At 37.4% G+C, this 18706-nt stretch overlaps 1 protein-coding gene across 3 annotated transcripts in view; it reads right to left on the reverse strand.

Moving 5' to 3' along the window:
• Positions 1-3197: 3197 nt before the first annotated feature.
• Positions 3198-18706, reverse strand: part of SRBD1 (S1 RNA binding domain 1) — a 131480-nt gene continuing 115971 nt past the window's right edge. For all 3 annotated transcript variants that reach the window (XM_082047646.1, XM_082047648.1, XM_082047647.1), the window contains exons 21-22: positions 6679-6863; positions 3198-4177 (exon numbers count right to left, since the gene is read on the reverse strand). In XM_082047646.1, the coding sequence (XP_081903772.1) occupies positions 3888-4177; positions 6679-6863 (475 nt within the window). In that variant the 3' untranslated portion in view covers positions 3198-3887. The remainder of the gene's footprint in view (positions 4178-6678; positions 6864-18706) is intronic.

The raw sequence follows: 18706 nt of genomic DNA on the forward strand, positions 1-18706 counted from the left end.
GAGAATAAGTTGACCTGTCATGATTGACTAAAATATTTATGTCCATCTGGAAGAACGTCCAACCAAAGTTCCAGCACAGATTAGATGGAAGTGAGTGGTCAGCTCCTAGAGACACCTCCAAATAAGCAGCACTCTTCAATGGCCTCCTCGCAGGAGGTACCTCTAGCCAGTTGCAACATCTGCTGATGGGACCATTTAGAAGTTCAACTGGAAACAGGCAACCAAAAATTCTCTAAACACTGATCACTGAGGTTTGCTGTAAGACATGCAGACACATCAGTTACTTGTGAAGCTTTGTGGAGCGTGGAGATGCAATGATTTCTCAAGATGAAATATTTCTCAACACTTACAGCTTCTACATGCCTGTGAAGAGGATGAACAACAGTTGGGACCCGTAAACTGAGGTGCTCACAAAACTCTAGAAGGTCTCTAATGGGGTGGAGTGGAATATCTGACTTACCAAACTTTTATGTACACACGGAGACACACCAACTCCCTCACAGCTCTTTAGGAAACCTTAAACACATGGGAGTGACAAAGAGTAACATGGGCTGGCGTAATCAATGGGTTCCCTCCACTTCCTTACAGGACTGATAGTCTTGAAGTTGGATGTCCTTAAGCAAAACCAAATAGTTACATAAATTACCTGCGGAAAGGCTGGAAAAGCGAAGATGCTATTCAGGCTGAAACAAGAATGCAGCATTCACTTCAGAGCAGGTGATTCTCCTTATATAAAGCTCTGAAATTAGGCAAATATGATTCATGTTTGGTTTGTAGCTTCCAGGCATAGAGTTACTAAGTGTCTTTGTTGTTAAATAAATACAGACACCAAATCAAGATGAACTACCACAAAGCTGTTAGATTATTTGTTCTACTGAATTATGCATTACCTTTTCTAAGTATGCAACTCTTCTAATGCAAGTGCCCCACAAAGCCCCAAATTCCAGCAGGTCTATTTGCCATATGGACAAGCTTCCCCAACCGTCTGGCTCCTCATGGAAATTCTATTTGTTTTCCTATTGATTTTATTATGTTTAACAGCATACTAAATCATTCCCGAGGTTGACAAGTTTCTGGAAAATTGATATATGCTGTCTAAAACTGCCTGAGGCAGGAATAAAACCAAAACAAATGGCTTCTTTTAAACTCTTCATTTGCATTACTACAGCCAGCATACAAGTGCCATCTTGTTTGGTAGAAGAATCCTTCTCCTTTGTGTAACATCTAAAGCACAGGAAATCTTTAGAAGATCTTCTTATGGGTCTGCATGTTGGAGGAAGGTGATTGCAAAATACCAGACTACTCTGAGTGTGGGTGGGACTAAAGAAGCAGATTGTCAGCTAAGATCAATGGGCTGGATTCTGTTGTGGAGAGGTGGAACAGTGAGTAAATGCCTTGGAATCTGCAGCTTAAGGCAAAAGTACATTTTTTTTTTTTTTTTTTTTTTAGTGAGACTTAAATACTCATATTTAATTCTTCCCCTGAGAAGACTGTACTTTGAAGCATTTAAGTAAGATCAGGATGAAGCAAGGGTAGTTTTTGTTTGTTTTAAATCTTGGAGGCATCACCATTAAGCACTACAAAAGTTGTTCCGAAGACTGGACTGCATCGTGAAGAGCATCTCAAATGGGAACACTAGCACCCAGCCAGCAGTTTTTACTTTGTTCAGAAACTGAAGGGGAAGGTGAATTAGCGAAAACAATCTTGATGCTTTGATGACAGATATCTGAAAGCCACAAGAGTTCGAGAGAAAGTGATTAAGAAGACAGAATTTTAACATCTCCAGACAAAGATCTGACAAAAACTGAGAAAGTCATAGGAACATATTCATCCTTTTTAGCCCCTCATTAGGCTGGTATAACGGCTGTGTTCTGGCAAAGAAAAAAAACATTTCTGTGGGAAGTAGTTAAGACACTGAATTAGCTGTCAAATAATGGGATTACATTTGCAGAGCTGCAGACATTTAACATATTGATAGTCATAAGCTTCTCATTTTGGTGGCATAAAAAAAATTCGAGAGAGGACATTTTCCAGTAGTCCCTGTGATGTTCTGAATTCTGCTATGGAGAAACCAAACTACCTCACGAATACATAACTTGATTTGTAGGTCAGTTCTCTGAGAAAGCAAGAAGCCTCCTGGGAATTAACAGTGAGAAAAACAAAACCTACTTTGCAGAGTAGGACAGGAATATTTCAAAAGGCCTAAGAAACATGATTGCAATCTGTGCTCACTTTTGTATTTCAGAAAATGGTCTTTTTTAGTTTGGTAGACAGAATGCAGTGAAGCTAGTAAGATCTGTCTCCTTTTTTTCCCCCTGGCTAAACAATTCCATAATCTCCAAAATACACTGTCTACAGCTAGCTCTTAATTTTGAAAATTAAAGCACAGAGGTGGGTGATTAAATGATGCCAACCTTTTCCTAACTTTCACATAGTCCCTGTGCCAACAGTTATTTGGACATTTGTAGTTAGAAATCTTGTAATCCAAGACGTTTGACACTTGCTATAGGTGTTATCTGTGCTCATCTGCTAAAGACAGGAGCTTCTGCCAGCTTACAGGTGAGCTTGATGGCTTCAATGGAAGAAACATCCAATACACTAAAAATTCCCTGGAAAAGCCACATACACGTGCTGTTGCCAGAGGTTCTTCTGCCACTGCACCTTTGCTTGTCCTTTGCAAACTTGGCCAAATTGATAATCCCTTTGAAACATCATCAAAATAAAAAGCCTGTAGGTGGAAGAAAAAAACCTCATGTGTTAGGCACTCCTAGCAGGAAGCAATGAGTGTTCTTATTAAAACAGAAATCTAGAAAACATTCAAACTTCTACAAATGGAAAAAAGGTCTTTATGGAGAATAAATCATGCCTTCATGAGCACAGTGTGGGAAGACAAGTGTTGAAAAATTGTTCATCACTCAAAACAAGCATAAAAATACATTATATCAAAGATGTAAAAAAAAAAAGTCAGGTTAAAGGAGTCCAAGATGTACTAGAACTACTTTATTAAATCAGGAACAGCATCAGGCCGTGGGCTGTAGTCCAGTGTTAAAGCTCAGGAAAGTGGGTACTATTCAGAAGGTCAGACAAGTGCATCCTCACAAGCTGCATCCTTAAGCTGAAATGTTACTGATGGAGCCCATGTTGGAAAGAAAGAGAACTAGGACTGTTAAATTACTTGTAGAACCAACACACTGAGAAAAGATGGCCAGAAATGTTTTTATTTTGCACAAGTGCAGAACAACATAAATGTCTTTTTGATACCTTTGAGCAAAATTCCTTAAATCCCACGGTACATTCAACTGCATTAATCAATGATAACTGAATAAGCAATAATAAGACAGGTAAACAGACCTCCTAATAATGTTGCTCAAATAAATTAAAGCTACATATCTCTGAACCATCAACAGTATTAGCAGCTGCTCTTTTGTCAGCCTACTTTTGAAGTAATGTCATCACCAACTAACTTACAAAGATCCTTTTCTTCTACAACTAGGTACCCTCTTTTAAAGTCTCAACCAGAAAACAGGCAAACTGAATGGCTGTTTTTTGAAGGGGGGCAGTAGATGTGTCTGCTCATGCAGTACTGACTAAAAACCGAGACAGCAAGTCTTGCGCAGACAGAACAGATAAGAAATCTGTCTGACAGTCCACTGGAATTTCATTTGCTCTGCAGACAAAATAACAAGGTTGCTTGGAGGTAATCCAATAAACTGTTTCAACAATTATTAACAGAAAGGATTCAAGAAATGAGGAAAAACTGTTAAAAAAAAAAAAAAAAGGTTGAAGGTTTCAAGGTTCATTCATTTTCAACACTCATTAAATTCCTGAATCACCAGAACCTTGCTGATATGAACCTTTAAAATGAAGGCTCAATCATAAAAACCTTCTCATAAAACGCGAATAAGATCCAACGTTATCCTCAATCGAGGAATATCGACATTAAGCACTTTAACTTCCACCCTTTCTCCAGGACCTAACCCCAGACTTCTTCTTTTCTTCACTTTAGAAAGTTTTGCTTCTGTTATGTTTCGTACTGGAATCAAGCCTGCTTTCCCCACACCGATATCAACAAAAACTCCAAATGGTGTTGCATTTTCCACTTTTCCAGTCAGAACAGTACCAACACTTAAGTCTTCAAGGCAGACTATGCTTCTCTTGAAGTCTGGTTTATCAAAATCTGTTATAAGAAACAAGAAACAAAAATAAGACAATGGAGAAAAAGCTTGTATTATATTCTAAGGGTTGTTTCTAGCTGATTGTTTCTAATTAAGAAGTCATCCCAAGGTAGCTCTAAGGTCCCAAGTACAGCTTAATTACATTTTAAAAATAAAGATCCACCTGCAATAAACAACTTATTTCATATATTTTATGAATCACTTTAAAAGACACCGATTAATGGAGTACTAAGTATAGTGAACTCTGTGATATGAAGCTACCATGAGAGCATCAGAAGCTTGTAGTATTTTATTAATAGCTAGTGACAGAAATAGTCTTTAAATCTTCTTGGAGCTAGGGAGAAAAGACTTCAGGTGATTCTTACTTGAGCTACAGAAATTACATGTAAAATTCTATTCTTATACAAATTTGTAGGCAAGAAAGTGAATTCTCAGTCTCATCACATACTAAAGAGAAAAGTCAACAGAGCACTGTTCTTAGGCTTGCTGTTCACCTGCACCGCATCACACAATCAACTGCTTCCCATGACACCACACAATCAGCTGCTTCTTTGCACTGACAACATATAAATCACATACATGTGGGTAATATCCCAATATATTCAAGTTCTCATTCTGCATTTAAGGGCACATACGTTTCTTTTAAACTGTCTTGTTACTTGCTTACCACCTTCTGCTCCCACAGAAACCCCTTCTGAGCCATCTCGAGGACTTCCTTTCAGCCTTCTCCTACTCCTGTTTTACCTTTTCCAAGATACAATGGGACTGAGATTTTCCACAGAGAGCATCACCAAAACCAGGATTGCGACCATTTTACTATATTTATCTTTGAGAAATTAAATACAGCCTGAACAACTTCATAGCTAAAATGCACTAGAAATCAGTCTGTAACTTCACCAGGCTCACCAGGCTGTGGATCAGAACCCAACCGAATACGCAAGCTGGCCAGTGCATCAAGGGGCTTTGAATGACATCAAATTTTCTGCTGAAGGAATGTACTTAACTACTCAAGTCCAAAATGGTTAATCCTTTCGTAACATTGTATTGCGCAGAAGCGCTTCAAAGGAAAAAAGCAACTAAACGGCCACTGAGAGCAACAAGCAGAAGAAGAATCAGAGGAAAGATGGGAATCTTTTTAAGTGTTTGCAAGCCTGTTTTTTTCATCGATTACAGTTACTCGATTAGCTGTTGAATTTTAATGTTAAGACGACAATTTCTTGCAAGAAATGCCTTGCAAGACCTTGGCTAGAAAAATATTTTTAAAATAATATGATAAAAATATTCTATTCTTTTCCTTTCTCCAAATAATTCTTCCCTTTTTCCTTTGTACTAAAATCATTCAGGAAAAATAAACAACATAGAATTTCAATTATATTTAAGAGGATACTTAGGAAAGCTACTCCTTGGTCTGTAATTCCCTAACATCATATCTCTACTGTTGGAAAAAACAAGGTAATTGAACCTTAAACCAAGACTATTTTTTGAATCAGGGTAGAGTACAAACCATTCAATCTGCCTAAGCCCTACTAGATGCAATGCATTTCCTCACTGGCAGTCACTAGCAGGGTTGCAAATACAGTGAGAATTACAGCTATACAAGGCTACTAGGCTGTCTACTCTAGTCAGAGTCTGTCTATAGTAATACTGAATGTACTGGGTGAGATGAATACGACTATTTCCACCAAAGATTTTATTTTGCTTTTATATCTTCGTATGCTAATAGAATAGAATTCTAGTGTAATTTAGATGTGAGATCACCAGAACAAATGGAGACATAGAAAATACTCATTTTCAAGATCACTAGTGGGAAATAATTATAAAATCTGCAAGGAAACTACTAATTAATCTAGAAAAAGAGGGAATTTTTTTTTAAGTGTAAGTTTATTATTTGTTATTACAAGCCTGCATCTTTGCTGCCTACCTTTATCTCTTGCTGTTACAAGACAGTACATTTGTTTTGTTAAACAAGAGCATCTCCAGATGTTTTACTTCATTGCTTACCTCATATTTCTTCTATTCCACCTCAAACTGTTCAGCACTATTGCAAAGTTTTAACCAAGGTAGGCCATGAGCCATGTGCTCCAACTACACTTGTCTCCAGGAACTAGTGCAATAGAAAACTACGCATGACTACGCTACTGCTCCACAGACCTTTACTACTACTGTTTCAGCTTGGTCTCAGCTTCCCCTCTGTGATGGAAAGCCACCACAGACTTAAGTCAGTACAGAGTCAACATATTGAAACTATTTATTTTGTTAACAGCCATACAACTCCCCTTCCTATGGTTGAAAATACCATGATTTAAGACAGAATTCACATTCCTTACTTGACTATGACATAGCCTCTATCTTGCCTGAGAAAAGAAATGGAGTTACATGTCCATGTGTGATGGATGCACCATGAAAATCTACTACTGACTTCAGAAGAAGAAAATGTGCTGTTTTAAAACTGGTATGTAGAACAATCAAACTGAGATTACAAACCTTCACCACAAGGGTTTACCTGTTCGGATGTCAAAGCCTTCAGGCTGAGTCAGACCATCGATGATCAGCTGCAGTGTGTGCACTGTCGTATTTAGCCTTTTGGCTGTGCCTTCCAGTCCCTCCTTTTGAATTACTGCATTTATTTTTTGCTGCATATCTGACTTTCCTATGTCATTTGCGTTTCCTCCAATGAGAGATAAAAACCTGTGAAGTTCAAACAAAGATACAGAGAGAGATTTGTAACATTCTTCAGTGGAAACCTTTGCTACATTTAGGGGTTTCAATTACTTTTGCATTGATGCATGAACAAAACTTCCAATTAAAAAGAAATATGAAACAGCAAACAGTTTCCCTAGTTCATATCCTCTCAACTCATCACTGATCCAAGACAAACATGGAAATTTAGAGTCTACCTGTACACACATATCTCCTGAAATAGGCTACAAAACCAAATGCAAAATTTCAACATGTAAATCACTTCTCAGACTAATGATTTATGTCATACTGATTTTGACTGAAAGATTTATCTTACTATGAAAGTTCTCTAGAAATACGTGAGAGTGCTACAATACTATCATTTTTACTGTCACTCTCACTCAAATTAAAATGAATGGCAATTTAGTAAAACAATTATTAACATTTAAAATATTAAATTAATACAAATAATCTTTAACCAAAATAAAGAATAAGACAAACTTTACATAAAATAGTTCTCTTGCCTGTGAACTTAATGGTTAAGAATAATTATTTTTCAGCAGCTAAGGAACAATCAAGTCAAAGTAGTCACACAACACAAACACCGTTTTCCTTCCCTATTGTTACACACACACATATTACAGATTGATACAAATTTGGACTGACATCTAAAAAGGCTGAAAAGAAATACTAATACTTTAAAATAAGCATGTCTTGATCTGAGATATATTTTTAAAAAATAAATTATATAGTCAATAAAAAACCCAAACCACACTGAGATTTTTAGTTCATCAATGTTGGCACATATGCTGAGAATCACAGAGAACAGATGACAAAAATTCATATGCAGACCGTATTCCTTATTATCAGTACTAATGCCTTAGACATTGTTTATTTATCACTGAATAAATGTCCTTATTTTACTGAAGCACTTAAAAAGGTAAAACAATGCTTTAATGGATATAAACCAATGAAAATGAGAATGCAGCTCATAGAAGCTGAGCCACAGTGTACTACATAAAGTAACTTGCCCTTTTCTCAATAGACACTTCAGTTGGCTGTCCTGGTGCCCTGCTCTGCATCTCACCACGATTAAGCCTCTTCCACCCTGCTTTATCATGTCCCTTATTGCTGGAGGGAGGCACATAGTTTTTTTCATGTTTTTCACCACAGCAGACAGATAGAAGAATTATTGTCCCTGTCCTCCAGAGTCCAAATAAATGTTCCTTCTAAGTTCCTAAAAAAAGATGCCTTCTTCCTGTCCTTATTCTACTTCACGACAGGTGTGAACTACAAGCTATAACAGAAGTGCTGACCTGCAGGTTCACACCCTGCGCTTGGGAGTGGTGGGAGACATTCCAACTATGTAAGAAAGGAAAAGCCCTGGTACTCATCCTCCTTTTCTCCCTTTCAAAAATACATGTTGTGCTTTTATCAAAACCTGAGGACCCACAGTGGTTTGTTTGTTTTCCTGTTCTGTTTTTGTTTGTGTTTTTTTTTTTTACCTGAGGAACCCAACTGACATTATTTCAGGTGGTGAGTGATAAAAAGTTATATGCACTGAAATACAAAATTAAATTTATTTTTTGTGAAAATATAAATTCAAGTAGCATAATTAAAACAATATCCAACTGTTAATAAATGACAAAATTAATCTTTGAGCGCAAGGGCAAATCTGCACAGAACCATAGAATCATTTAGGTTGGAAAAGACCTTTAAGATCAATCATTAACGTAGCACTGCAAAGTCTGCCACCACTCCATGTCCCTGATCACCACATCTACAAGTCTTTTAAACACCTCCAGGGATGGTGACCCAAGCACTTCCAACACCTGACAACTCTTTCCGTGAAGAATTTTTTCGTAATATCTGATCTAAACCTCCCCTGGCACAATTTGAGGCCATTTCCTCTTGTCCCATCACTTGCCACTTGGAAGAAGCCACCAACGCCCTCCATGCTACAACCTCCTTTCAGGTAGTTGTAGACAGCAATAAGGTCTCCCCTCAGCCTCCTGTTCTCTAGGCTGAACGGCCCCAGTTCTCTCAGATGCTCATCAGACTTGTGCTCCAGACCCCTCACCAGCCTTGTAATCTCCCTCTGAACTCTCTCTAGTATTTCAGTGTCTTTCCTGTAGTGAGGGGCCCAAAATTGAACACAGGATTCAAGATGCGGCCTCACCAGCACCGAGTACAGTGTCACAATCACTCTCTAGTTCTGCTGGCCACATTATTCCTGGTACAAGCTAAGGATGCTGTTGGCCTTCGTAACCACCTGGGCACATTGCTGGCTCATATTCAGCTGGCCATCAATCAACACCCCCAGATCCCTTTCTGCCAGGCAGCTTTCCAGCCACTCTTCCGAGGCTGTAGTGCTGCACGCAATCACTTCATCCAGATCATTGATAAGGTGATTAAACAGAACCGGCCCCAATACTGAGCCCTGGGGAACACCACTGTGACTGACCATCAACTGGATTTGGCTTCATTCATCACAACTCTTTGGGCCTGGCCATCTAGCCAGATTTTATCCAATGAAGAGTACACCCATCCAAGTCATTAGTGGTCAGTTTCTCAAGGAGAATGCTGTGGGAAACAGAAAGTCTAGGCAGACAACATCCACAGAGTTTCCCTCATCCACTAAGCAGGTCACCTTGTCACAGAAGACCAGTTTACTCAAGTAGCACCTGCATTTCATAAACCCGTGCTGACTGGGCCTGATCACTTTGCTGTCCTGTAAATGCCACATGATAGCACTCAAGATTATCTGCTCCAAAACCTTCACTGGCAGTGAGGTCAGACTGACAGGGTCTATAGTTCCCCGGATCCTCCTTCTGGCCCTTCTTGTAGATAGACATCACATTTGCTAACCTCCAGTCAAATGGGACCTCCCTGGTTAGCCAGGACAGCTAAGAAATAATGGACTGTGGCTTGGTGATCACCTCTGCCAGCTCCTTCAGCACTCCTGGATGGATCCCAGCTGGCCACATAGACTTATGTGTGTCCAAGTGGTGTAGCAGGTCACCAACCATTTCCTCTTGGATTATTGGGGCTTCATTCTGCTCCACATCACTGTCTTCTGCTCAGGGGGCTGGGTACCTGAAGCACAACTGGTCTTACTATTAAAGACTGAGGCAAAGAAGGCATTTAGTACCCCAGCCTTTTCCTCATCCATTGGGACTACGTTTCCCCCTGCACCCAATAAAGGATGGAGATTCTCCTCAGCCCTCCTGTTGTCGCTAATGCATTTATAGAAACATTTTAAATTGATTTTTACTCTTTTGTCTTCGCTCCAAAATGTCCACTAATTTCACCAAAAGGAGGAGATCCATTGAAACTCGCTGTCAGGACTTCCACTTTTTAACTTAAGTGCAAGCATGGCAATTTAACTGTACTATTAGCTGAAACACACACATTTGGAATGAATAATTAGAAATATAATTTCACATTAATTTTCTTACTGCATGCAGATCTGTCATGTGGCAATATATGAAAAAAAAAAAGAAAATTAATCAGGATTCAGTGGATGATGCTGTTCTCAGGATTTACTGAATTTTGTTTTGATTGACTGCATTTCAACTTTTAACATCACTGCTTAAAGTAGTTTGAGGTGGTTTGTAAAAAAGGAAATATCAAAACAGATGCAAAATTGTTCGTAATATTAAATACCTTTTTTTTCTCTAAACTAACAACATACCACTACCATTACTCAAATATTTTGTCTAATAAGATACTACATATGAAAAATAACAGACCTTCTATGAAACTGTTTTCTATTGGTCTCATAAGAGCACTAAAAGTGGTTGCCGTGATAATACTGAAAATACACGTAGGTCCAGGCTAAGTGCTTTTCACAAAACTAGTGGGTGCTGCTGGCTGGTAACATTGATGGATGGACATGCCCCACCAGAGCACTAGTGACAGGCGGCAGCTGCCCCGGCTTTGACTGACGTGCCAGATGTAACACGGCAAACCCGACCAGCCTCATGACTCAACCTTCTAAATAATGTGCTTTACCATCCACCCCTATAAGCAAGTTTACTGACATTCACGTACTTGGCTTTATTTTACTTCAAATGGTAAATTCAGCTCAAGTACCTCTAAGTAACATTTTTTTCCCCACTAGGATTTTTCAGAAGTGCATTCACTTTGTAAATTGATAACAGGGTGGGTTTCGCTGCTAATAAGTGCAACCACATGGAACAGTCACCAATGTACTAAAAAAAAAAAAAAAAAAAAAAAAAAAGGCTGTTATGTACAAAACTGTCGACTGTGTGGGTAATGCAATCAGAATGCACAGTGATACATGCAGGCTGCTGGGAAGAAAACCAGCCCGAAACAGGATGCAACCCAGGTGCCTGAGCCCTCACTCAATTGCTATTCATGAAAGTTATGTCGTCCCCCTTCGTCTGTCTCCCCCACTCTCCGGAAATCCCAATGAAATTATTTATCTCATATTAAAAATGATTCCTTATCTAAACAAGGTGGGTAGGTTTGTGCCCTACGTTATCAATTACAGTCATCTAAATAACTTATTTATATGGTTACTTCTCCAAAAAAAATCTTGGCTCCACCTGAAGATGATGCATGAACATGAGTCCAAGTACAAGTACATGAGAAGTCCCACTGATCTCAGAAGAATGATTAATGTTATAAACATCAGGCATTTGGTTAATAATATTTCAGAATTACGATGTAGGCATAATAAAACACTCTAACAAGGCTCAGCATGCACCTACATATATAAGAAATAATCTTTAACAGAAACAATCTATTTCTATTTTGGAAATTCTCACCTTTTTAAGGTTATGTTTTGGTAAAACTTATATAATATTTCCAAATAAAAGAAATTTCATAGTGAGCACGGATGTTGAATCTAGCTATATATTTAATGTATAATTTTCACTCAAATGAACATAGTCTGAGGCCACTTAGGAAAAAAAAATCAATATAAAGCACAAATCTGACTGAACAGTGACACATTACATTGAACATATCTATTTTTAAATGTCATTGCTGAGAAAAAAGTTACATGTCTGCTTATTAAAAAAGCAACACAACAACTTCCTTTGAGAGTTATTTCAAGGTCAGAAAAAAGATATTGTCAGTAATAAGACTGGATTATGGCAGGGGGGGCAGGAAGAGGTTTTCCTTAATTTACATATTGTGATGTTTGTAATGTTAAAATGTCTCTCTAGAATTTTTGAAATATCTCATTCAACTTGTAAATGAGAGTTCTGGCTACACAACATAGGAACATGAATGATCTGTGCAAAAATGAAAGTCCTTCAAGTATTTTCCTGGCTGCATGTTTGAACTAAATAACATGTTGCAGTAGTTGAAGTGCTATGTTTATCTACTAGAAAGATAAAACCTAAAGAGAAGTTAACAGAAACGGGAATGGGAAAGAAGAGATGTCTTTTCTGAAGTGAGGTCATTCTTATAAGATATACTATCCTTATTTCCTCAAATGTTGAGTGTCTGAGTGAATGGCAAACTTTCTGTTCAAGGCACATCAACTCAGACAAAAGCTGCCAGAGCCTAAGTAGAGTCTTTCAGCACAGAGCGACATTCAGCTAGTTTAGAGACTTTGAGTTTTATGGTTCTAAGATTTAGATGATATTCAGAGACCTCTGCAACCACCTTAGTTTTAAAAGCAATCTTTGCAGTCTTACAGGACCTACAGAGAATGGGCATGGCTAAATCTATGATGTTTTTATTTAATACATAATTTCATCCTTCTTACCCAGATAAAGATAGAAAAGTAGCATAAATGTAACAAATAAGCACATCGTGTTCACTTAACATACACATCTGCGCAAAATTATAGCACAGCTCTTGCAATGCTTAAAAGATAATGCAAATTTCAGTGGAATGCAAAAAACAGTCAGAAAAGAGTAAAAGTATTACCAAGGGAAGCCTTCAGTAAGTTTTTAAGAAGTTACTTTAAACCCCCCCAAAAGCTTCTTATAACATGCAGGAGTTCTAAAGCTTTGCAAGGGTTTTAGTCACAGCGATTTCTGTTTTATGTAATCATTTCCAGCAACACGACTTAAGAGCTGGGAGTACTGGATTCATTACATTAAAGCAACATGATACACCATTACATCTTGTCACAGTGCACACATGAATTAATGGTAATGCAACATAATCACTCTGAAAACAAAACAACTTTGCATTAGCATGTGCCTTGTCAGGTAAAATATACATTCACGACAGCAACAAACTTCGATTATGCAGATTTTTATGTTTTAGTAACATTTTAAAATGCAAAAGCATTATTTGTATAATGCAGATGTTGACTGTTCTTGTCCTCACTAGTGATACAGTTCCTCAATTTTCAACAACTGATGCAAAGTTTCAATGTATTTCAAACTACTTACATGGTTTAGCCAAATAAGAATATTTAACCAATGTGTTTTTCCTCAAACGCATAAATTAGTAATATTATAGATTATCCAACCACATGCAGAAGACCAGAAAGCACTCAGTTTATGACGCTTTGAACATACACATCTAAGAAACAACAAGTTTCTAAATGAGAAAAGCAATTCAGACACTGTTACACTGCAGCGCAGCCCCTTTGCTGCTGTACTGCTTGGCATGTTGTTGTGAGCTGTTTTCATGGCTACCAATATATCACACAGCTGAAGTCTAACGTGAGATACAAAATAGTGAAACATGATTAGTTATCCACAAAGAATTAGTACTACAGTTAAAGGAAATCATTACACACAAAAAGTCAGGGTTTTTTCTTCCTTTTTTTTTTTTTTTTTTTTTTAATAATGCAACCAGTAGGAAGTTAAATTTCAAAAATTTCAACAAATGAAAAATACCACTTGATTTATGGGTCTAGTATTTATAATGTAACTAGAGGATAATCCTTTGTTATTTTCAAGTTCTTCTAATCATTCTTGTTTAATATGATGCAAAATACAGAGTTAAGTTTTTAAATGTCTTTATTGGATGGTAATTAGCAGTGAAAGCCTTTTCTGCTCTTCTATTTATTGACAAAGTAATTTTCAAAAATGTGTCCTCTAAAAATCCAGCTACTAAGCCAATAGTCAGACCTGCGAATGAACTGGCCTCCTATAGAGATTCATATGAACTGTTATTCATATGGCTTAATGGTCCTAATCCTGCAAGTGTTCTCGTTGATAAGGGTTAGCCATTTCCTATTAGAAATAGTCATAAGGATTAATCAATTTACCAGGCTTAACTTACTTTAGGCTTTTTTAAACAGAAATCTAAGACTACTGAAAAGCATTATTTTTCACATTAAATAGTTTGAATGCACGTACATGTGTGTACATGCAAGTACAGTCTTATTGAAGTAGACAAAAGATGTTTCCGATGACTTCGTAGTGAAATTAAGGAAAGGCATCCTACCACAGTAAAATCTCCTATCCTCTGTAAAATATTCACACGTAGAGTGCATTATTACATAGAATACAACATTTTGTTTCCATTGCTCAAAAATCATATCAAGTTAACTGCTCTATTCCCTCCCTGATTTCTTCTCCCCTTAAGCATTGCCTTGGTTGCTCAGTGACGAGGAAGGGACCTGGATGGAAGCATGCCAGGCCAGCAGAGAGCTGGAAATGCCATCAGAGGAGATGTGTGCAGTTGCATAAAGGGCAGGAGAAGAACAACTCTTGCTTTTGGAGGTCTCTAGATCACCAACAGTTTTCCTTCTCCATTTTCTTACATGTCAGTGCTTGCCTTGAGCACTAGCAAGCGCAGCTACTTGTTGCAGCTTTACAGCAAAGCAACAGAGATCACAGAATCACAGGATGTTAGGGATTGGAAGGGACCTCAAAAGATCATCTAGTCCAATCCCTCAGATGAGGTTACACAGGAATGTGTCCAGATGGGTTTGAATGTCTCCAGAGTAGGAGACTCCACAACCTCCCTGGGCACCCTGTTCCAGTGTCTGTCACCCTCAGTGAGAAGTTTCTGCTCAAATTTAAAAGGAACCTCTTGTGTTCCAGTTTGTACCCATTGCCCCTTGTCTTACCATTGGTTGTCACCGAGAAGAGCCTGGCTCCATCCTGCGACACTCACCCTTTACATATTTATAAACATTAATGAGGTCATAAACATTAAGTAGATGCTCCTGATCCACCTGCCTAACAGAGTGGCAGGAACACCAGAAATATTTGAAGTGATCAATCCATCTACAATGAAATATCAAATGTTATCAACATGATGCTCATTGCAGCAAAGGATTTAACTCCGACTGTTTTACTTAGGTGATGAACAGGTGTGTGAATGAGCACATTTCTGAATCCTCCGGGAATTTTGAAGTCCTGCTGGGGATACCAAGCAGCATCCTCACTGCGAGGAGTGAGATATGAATCTAAACTGCAAGTCATTCTGCTCAGTATCTCAAAAACATCTCTTGAGGCATAACCAACCACAGTGAGCAGTACTGTTCTCTACCAGGCAAGGTCCTAAGCCTGGCTAATCATCTAGGGAAGATCCCCACCTGCCTTATGCTAAATCGCAACTTTACATCTTTTATAAATATTGGTAAAATATTGCTAAGTTAGACTGAAATACAACCTGCCTGCCAGATGCTGCAATTTGTGAGCAGCAAATACACGTTCTGAGCACCAATCTTTAGCAAAGAACATTTTTATGAGTTTTAAGCAAACAAAAAAAATCACTAAATGTTACGATTCAGTCATATGAAACCAACTACACCCAGCAGACTGATACAACAAAGAAAAAACATTGCATTTTCTTTCCAGCATTTTGGTTCACAAGCATTACCTGGTTGTGACTTCTTGGGACTTCCTAGACTTGGTTTTCCTAGCAGTTATTTTACAACATGTACCAAGAAATCGGATATGCTCTACATGTTTTATTAATCGTATGTAGAAGATTCTGCCACTATAAACTGCTTTGCACACACAGATTCTTCTGAAACTTAAAACACAGCTCTGGTTTGCAGGAAAATACACTGCCCGCAAAGATGGGGTTTTTTCTTTATTTAACTTTTAGGAAATTCAGAACCATAGTACTTAGAAATGTTCATAAGTTGCACATGACAAAGCCAAGCTTTGACAGTGTGGAAACCATGAACCAAAATGTTTTGGTCATCTGCAGAGTGTTAAATCACCAGTAGGATGTTTTCCAATCATTTTACAGAAATCGTACAGATTTTAAGTTAAGACGTTGTAATGCCATAAATCAATCATACCAGCACCATTTGTGCCACTGTAGTAAAGATTACATCAGTGTTTCCATTATAAAACCCCTATTTTTCAGGGGTTTCTAATTCAGCCATAAAAATTGGCTCCAGCCTGAAGCTTGGCAACCAGACTTACCACTTGGGAGCAATTCTTTTAACCTTTTTTTTTTTTTAATGGATTGGCCTTTCAAGCTACAAAATAGTTCAGAAAAATAAAATTAGTGGTTTCAAATTTTGGTGAACTTCTATCCCTCAAAAACATTGTTTTAAAAACTGATAATTTTGTCTGTCATAAATCTGTAATGTGGACTGCTGCTTTTGGGTATTTTGGATAGAAGCAGTGGATAAAAATCACCGGCTTATTTTGTTTAAAAATAAATGTAACTTCCCATGAAAACTTTTAATCCAATAAAATTTTCACAAATTACTTTCTCATGGCAAGATGTGGAAGGCATTACATAAGGAAGCCTTTATGTCTCATTTATGCTGCATCTATTCCATTCATTTTGATTTCTGTGGTGAAAGGTATGTAATACTGTATTTTGATGCCTTGACTCAAATCTGCTCATCATCTTCAAGACAACTATTTTGCTCTTTGGTAGCACAGATTCACCTGTAAGCCTGACATGGTCCCTGGCAAAGTTCTGTGAAAGCACAGAAAAAGAAGAAATACTCTGAAAGCGGCAAAGAAACAGAACTCCTTTAAAATGTATTTTGTTTAAAAATCTCTGTATTAAATACTGATTCTAACCTGCTTCTAACAGTCTCAGTTTTTCTCATGCACATTAAATTATAAAAAATTATCAATTAGATTTTAAACCTAGTTTAGTGTTAACATGTTAAATAGTCCTTTGAATGTTGGTTGATTTCAGTAAGACATCCCCAATCAACAACATGAATATGATTTCATCTTCAGGCTCCCAGAAGATCCCTTAAAAACACAGGCTCAGCAAAATGGAATTATAAACCCAGTCCCACGCACGGCCCATCAAAGTTAGCAAAACTCATCAGCAGTCCCAATAAGCTTTGGACTGAATTCTCCCTGCAGTCTGAATTCCTAGTAGATTTTTTTCTTAATTCATATTTAGGCAGCAAATTGGTTTGGAAAGTTCCATAAGTTCTGAGAAGCTTAACAGCTCATTTTTTTTTTTTTTTTTTTTTTGAGAAGTCATTTAAAATATATAATCATTGCTAAATTATAGCATTAGTTGCTTGAGGGAAGGATGTCTGGTTTATACGTAGCCCTTAATGTCACCAGTGTCAATTTTTAATACTACATTTCTTGGCTCTTGTCAGTTTGCTGCAGAGCTATATTTTTTCTTTTCTTCAAACAGCTATTTGCAGGGAAAAAACATTAGACATATTTGGCCCCTTCCTCACATCGTTTTTGTGATGTCAAGCTAGTGCATATTAATATAATCTATGCCATAAAAGTTATCTACCTTCAGATATAATGAGCTTTCAAGGAAACTATCTTTTGATCATAAAGAAAAATACTGTTAAAGATAGAGAACTTTGAGACTTTTTTTTTTTTTTTTTTTTTTTTTTTTTTTTTTACATATCAAACTATGTATACAGACACTCATAAATGTAAGAAATCAGACAAAAGAGGAAAAACCCTAAAGAAAACAGAAAAGACTGATTCAGTTAAGAGAGAGATGGCATGCTTATTAGTTTTGGTGTTTCATTAGCAGATATTGTTATTACATTTTTACATTTGTTTTGGTATCACAAACATTGTTCTTATGTTTTTATGTTTGTTTCAATATCAACTGATATTCTTCTGCACAAAATTCCCCTGTACAGTACAATACCTACAATACACTCTGCAACAGGTGGCAGATTCCTCTCTGAATCACACATAAGCCTGTGACTCAAACCACTACCTTTGTACTTATGATTTTTTTTTAATAGTACTACTCCTGTGTTCCCAGCCAAATTCCAAATCACAATTATATGATTTATGTTACCTACTAAAATAGTCTCCAGAATTTCAACCATATGCAAATATCTGAGCTACCCTATGCAGTAATAATCCCACTGACCACTTCAGATATAAAAGTAATCTGTGCTGCTCTGCAAACAACATCACAATTCTTTATTTTCTAACAAACCTTTGTGATGGTACTGTATGTAGATCAATTCCTGCAGTATTCCACCATTAACTGGCTACACTTCTGTGTTCTCTGAAGTGATCTTTCCACATGGGCCTTTAAGTGAAGCTGGTAACAATGTGAACGCTTTTATTGATTATTTTATTACCGTACTGGGCCTGGAAAACTAAACGGACTATTAACCAAATCCTGACTACTTGATATTTAAATTGAACGAAATACAGTAATGAACATCAACGTTAATTTTTAATAACCTTTTTTTTTAAAATTACATTAACTCGCTCTGAATAATCTCCAGTAGTGGTGACCAAGCTTCCTCACCCTATAAGCCACCTACCAAATGTAAGATCATTAAGATCAGCACCTCGCCTGATTTTTTCCACAGCTAAGCATGGGGCACAGAAGTAGTAAGAAATGCTGATGTACAACAGAAGAAAGAGAAATGGCTGTGGGAAAGGAGAAAACAAAGTTACCTACACCCTGCACAAGGAGCAGGGACTCTAGCAGGCAACTGAATGGCCTAGAATCATGCACAAAGAAGAATG

The sequence above is a fragment of the Streptopelia decaocto genome (genome assembly GCF_964273445.1).
Source record: "Streptopelia decaocto genome assembly, chromosome: 3".
NCBI classification, from domain to species: Eukaryota; Metazoa; Chordata; class Aves; order Columbiformes; family Columbidae; genus Streptopelia; species Streptopelia decaocto.